General features: G+C 38.3%; 1 protein-coding gene across 1 annotated transcript; it reads left to right on the top strand.

Moving 5' to 3' along the window:
• Window positions 1–899: 899 nt before the first annotated feature.
• On the top strand, window positions 900–4,634 carry LOC139124638 (tripartite motif-containing protein 3-like). Its single transcript, XM_070690766.1, has one exon. The coding sequence runs from the start codon at window positions 1,012–1,014 to the stop codon at window positions 3,463–3,465; it is 2,454 nt and encodes an 817-aa protein (XP_070546867.1). The 5' UTR covers window positions 900–1,011; the 3' UTR covers window positions 3,466–4,634.
• The last annotated feature ends 574 nt before the right edge of the window (window positions 4,635–5,208 follow it).

Below are 5,208 nucleotides of genomic sequence, written 5' to 3'. Positions count from 1 at the left end.
CGTCATGAATGTGTATGTATATCATGTACATCCTTGCATGTTTCCATTACAGTGGTGTTTACCATTGACCTAGTTCACAGATGAGGTCACATAGAAATAACTGCATTCACCAGAAGCACAATATGTCAAACTCAGAATTACTCAAAGAGGTTGTGACCTTTTGGTTACAACGTGACAGCTGGTAAACATACTAAACGACAAGTCTCCTTAAAAACATGGATACACAAATGAAGGATGCACAACAAAATATAAGGCCAATGTAATTAAATTCTTTGTTTTGCGTCCCCACCCGCTGAGGTTTTTAAGATTTTCATGAAAAACAAACACAGTGTATTTGAAAAGGAAAGTTTAGGACGTAACCGCTTAGCTTTTCTGAACTAAAAATTTTGTTACAATTTTTTATTTGCTGCAATCAAATTACATTGTGTACATTTTCTTGTGTGTGTTTTTCAGCAGCTTAGACGCGTACCTTTTCCCATTTAGATTGGACGCAAAACAAAGAATTTAATTACTTTGGCCTAAGCCTGAAGCGTGCCTTAATTGTTTATTTACAATTTGTGTTGTTTATGTATGGGCTATAGACCTAGTCTTAATGAATACCACTAATTCCATGTTAAAAACCATATGTACCAGGTGCATTAATGGGTCTTTACAGAGCACATTTATAAACAGTGGGGGTGTGTTGCTGTGTATAATATGACTACTTATCTTGCTGGAAAAAGGTGAGTTGATGTATATCATTTCTAAAAGCCTGTGCGATTGTCACGGTGATAGGGTACATGTTACCACCAGCAATAGATAAGGAGTCCACAAATATTATTGATTGTTATCGACTTAAGCATTTGGAGGCAACTCTTCAAGATGGCTGCTGAATTTTCTGACCTTCAAGAAACTGACAAAATTGTCTATGGGATCCACAAGGACTTTGTCACTTGTGTCATCTGCAAGGAATTGCTCACGAAACCAAAAGTGTTTCCATGCAATCACTCATTCTGTGAACTATGTCTGACAATGCTGGTGAAAACCGAAGGTAAACTTATTAACTGTCCTACTTGTAGCACGCCATACAAACTTTCTGATGGAGGAGTCACTGAAATTAAAACTAACTACTTTCTAGACTCTGTACTAAAAGTTTACTTTAAAGAAATCTTCAAGGAAGATGAAGCTGAGCCTCTAGTTTGTAGCGGATGTGAAGAAAATGAGGCAATACATTGGTGCACAGAGTGTAGGCTGTATTTCTGTACTTTTTGCACAAAGACACACAGGCTACTTATAAAAAGCCATGGTGTCATCATGCTTCGAGAATATGGAGAAAAAACATCAAGGAACATGGTACATCAGCAGCATGTCTATTGCAGTTTGCATCCTGGTATTGTAGTTAAATTCTTTTGTGAAACTTGCAATGGTGTGGTGTGTACAGAATGCACTGTTCTTAAACATCATAGTGGTCAACACCGACTCAGAGATCTGGAGGCGACAGCTGCACAATACAAGAGCCAGATGAAATATTTGTTGAATCAAGCAAAGAAGAAAGAGAGGGCCATCCAGAAATACGCTTCAGAGGCAAAGTTAGCAAGAGAGACAATAATATCGTCATGCAAGGACGTAGAACAGAAAGTCAGGAAGAAAACAGCTGACGTCATTCAGAAGGTCAAAATAGAGGAAGAGCAGCTGATAGAACAGCTCAATAATGGATGTGAGAAAATTGGAAAGCAAATTGAAATGCAAATAGATGACCTGGAGCAAATGTATAAAAGCATATCACGACATTATGGATACCTAGAAACATTGATTGATCTTGGGACACCAGCCCAAGTCTTGTCTATCAAGGAGGAGACGATATGTCAAATGGATAAGCTTGTTTCTATGGAAGTGAATCTACATAAAGTCTCTCAGAGCGTTGAATTCCACCCTGTTGAGGAGAGAAGGGACATGGGCATCCTGGGGTATCTAACATTCAATCCTCCCGGGCCACACGATCAAACACCGAGTACTGTAGACTTAAGTAATGGTGATGTCCAACCTGCACCTGACAAAATGGTCACAGAGACACTCATTAGTCCAAACTGCACTGATATTTGCAATACCAATGACAAAGAGGATTCACCACATCTCTGTGTAAAACAGGATATGAGGAAAACAGCAAAATCAGAGAACGATGGTCTGAAGAGAAATGTCAGTCCTGCCAACAAATCATCTCAAAAAATGTTTCCTCGCAATCAAGATTACTTAAAAAATAGAGGGCGAAGTCCAAGCCGTGAGCGAAAGAAGAGTGCTCTTCCTCAAACACAAGACAGACACAAAGGTCAACGGGTAATGCATACCAGACAGTCAGAATCTAAAGGTAAAACAGTTATTTTACTAGAGATGGAGAAAGCAAATGTCGTAACTACATGCCAAAATCCACCAGCAAACTTAATAAAGAAAGACCCAGTTAAAGCCTTTGGGGTCAAGGCTCATAAGCCTGCAGTGATGCCTCTTCCATCAGCAGTGACAAACAAAGATTTGATGAAGCCTGCCCGCAGATGTCAAAGTCTCAAAAATCTACATGTATTTAAAGACGAAGGTGAGCTGAAACCTGTCCGTGGCAAGGTTCACAAACAAGCCCCACTTGTCAAAGTAAAGGGTTCAGTGAAAAGCATTGGGAATGAAGGGCCTGCAGATGGTCAGTTTCGTTCTCCTAATGGTATTACCATTACCAAACATGGAGATTTTGTCACAGCTGACTCTGCAAACAACAGAGTACAAATCACAGATAAGAACGGGAATTTCAAATCTAGTTTCACTTTCACAGAATTTCCCGAGGTTTTCTTTCCAATTGATGTCACAATCTCCACAAAAGATGAGTACGTCATGACAGATGGGAAAAACAAACAAGTAGTCGTAAGCGATGAGAATGGTTCATTGATCAAATGCTTTGGGGAAGAGGTCAAGAACCCTGGATCCGTGGCTATCAGTCCAATGGACGGAAGTGTGTACATCAGTGACTGGGAGTGGTCAGTGGAAGACACAGATAAAAGGGGTCACTGCATAAGGAAATACACTCATGACTTTCAGTATGTTAAGTCCTTTGGTAATCTTATCACAAAATTAGGACATTCTAGAGGGCCTAATTATTTGGCAGTAGACAATAACGGAAATGTGTTTGTTTCCGATTTTAACAATTGTTGTATCCAGGTGTACAACCCAGATGGTAAGTTGATGTATTCATTTGGAAGTTTTGATATTAGAGATGGCAAGCTTAATGGGCCAAGAGGAATAGCATTTGATAAAGAAGGTTATTTATATGTTAGTGATGAGGGCAATAACAGTGTACAGAAATTTGATAAAAAAGGAAAATTTATCTGTCGCATTGATCAGCCAGAAGGTGACATAAAACAACCTCAGGGTCTAGCAGTGACAGAAGACATGGACATTGTCGTGGCAGATTGGGGCAATGACTGCCTCAAAGTTTTAACTCAGTGAATCTAATGCTACAGTGATGGGAAATATCTCGCCCATGCATCTTCAAAGTAAGTCCAACAAATATGGAATGCGTTTGAAATTGAGATATAGTGTTTATATAGGAAATGAATTGGTATTTGCATATTGTGGCAAATTACTGTGCACAGGTTTGTTCCTTCATTTCTCATTCTTGACTGCATCATTCCTTTGGGTTCAAATCTTTATAAAGTAAGGGTGTTTCGTACAATAAACAATGTGTAATGTAAATGTTTTAATTCGATGATGGAATGGAAAATATTGGTTAAGTGTATAAACTTACATGGCGTATGATCTCTTTAAAATGTCGATGATATTGACATACATTACATTGGAAATTACAGAAATACTCTGGCATTTACAGTAATATTAATGTTAATGCTGAAGCATTGAGAAATGGGTCGATTTTAAGTTATAAGCATTATGCAAGACTTTTTCAATGCAACATTTCAGTGAAACAAAGAAATTTTCTTTTGCAATTGTTATACTGTAATTCCTGCACGTGTAGGTGTCGCTCAAAATAATCGAAAGCGTTTTGTTCTAGTTGACTTGGTGATGTCCCATATGCACTTCATACTCTTATGTGATCCCAGGAACGCTGGAAATCTACAAGAATATTAGCTTTTAAAGTGGGGACTATCCCAACTTTTGCATCGGGCCACATACTTAATGTTGTCATCAAATCGAAGTGAAACACTTTGTAACCAGTCCTCAGCAGAGTGGCAACAAAACATCATCAACTATTGTGAAAGTAGTGTAAAGTAGAAGGGAACTTCAAACATTTGCTGAATATGCCAATACAATATACAAGAACTATTTGAAAGCTGACAGCAAAGAAATCACGTTTCCCACCTGCTGTAACAGTATAGTTTTGGACTCCTTATTCAATTACATACTATTAGTTATTTACATTAATGTGGAAATAATTGCTCACAATAATTTGTATCTTTAGCTCAATACCGCCCTTTAATACGAGCCTTTAACCTACCAAAGCCTTCAATTATTGCAGATAATCTAATAATAAAAGAAACATGCTGTATATGAACATATACAAATGAATTGGAATGGAGAGTCAACACTAAGAAATTTTAAAAATGTGCATCACAAGAATACAGACGCAAAAGAAAAGCTTTTAAGTTATACAGGAATTTAATGCAAGCAATACCAGTAGTAAAGAAAGCGTGGACAACTGGGATGAAGTAAGAATTTTACACCCATTTTATTCATTTATCTACATGAAGCGAAGGAAAAATTAACCATCCATGTAACTAAAGTATGACCCTGACCTATATACGAACTCACGCACGCGCAGCAGTGCATTGTCCTGAACTAAGCGGGGAAATTCCCTTCTGAGTCACACACAACATGTTTATACATGTACGGGAAATTCCGTGTGAGTCATCACCATCAAACTAGCCTATATAAAGGAGCCCCGTTGTCAGTCCGGCGGCCGGTCGCGGAGTCTAGCTGATGTTGAACACGAAGTTCCTATCGGTACGAACTAAATTTCATATCCATTCAATCCATAATGTCTTAAATATCTTTCCAGAGGTGGACTAAATCCTTCTTGTTTTTGAATTTCTAGCGCCTGATGAAATATGTCCTGAATAAGTTCTGACCCCGGAGCCTCCTCGTTCCGAAGGTTGCGCCTTTTTCTTGTATTTGTGTAAGCAGCTGTTTATATTGAACATAATAATGTTTATATTTCTCTCGTCTCTTTGCTACACC

Source organism: Ptychodera flava (assembly GCF_041260155.1).
Source record: "Ptychodera flava strain L36383 chromosome 23 unlocalized genomic scaffold, AS_Pfla_20210202 Scaffold_24__1_contigs__length_23054250_pilon, whole genome shotgun sequence".
NCBI classification, from domain to species: domain Eukaryota; kingdom Metazoa; phylum Hemichordata; class Enteropneusta; family Ptychoderidae; genus Ptychodera; species Ptychodera flava.
The sequence above is the reverse complement of the archived record's forward strand: the minus strand, read 5'-3'. Positions and strand labels throughout refer to the sequence as shown.

Bases quoted from the DNA above. Each gene is read 5' to 3' on its own strand.
- LOC139124638 (XM_070690766.1), top strand. From the start codon at position 1,012: ATGCTGGTGAAAACCGAAGGTAAACTTATTAACTGTCCTACTTGTAGC.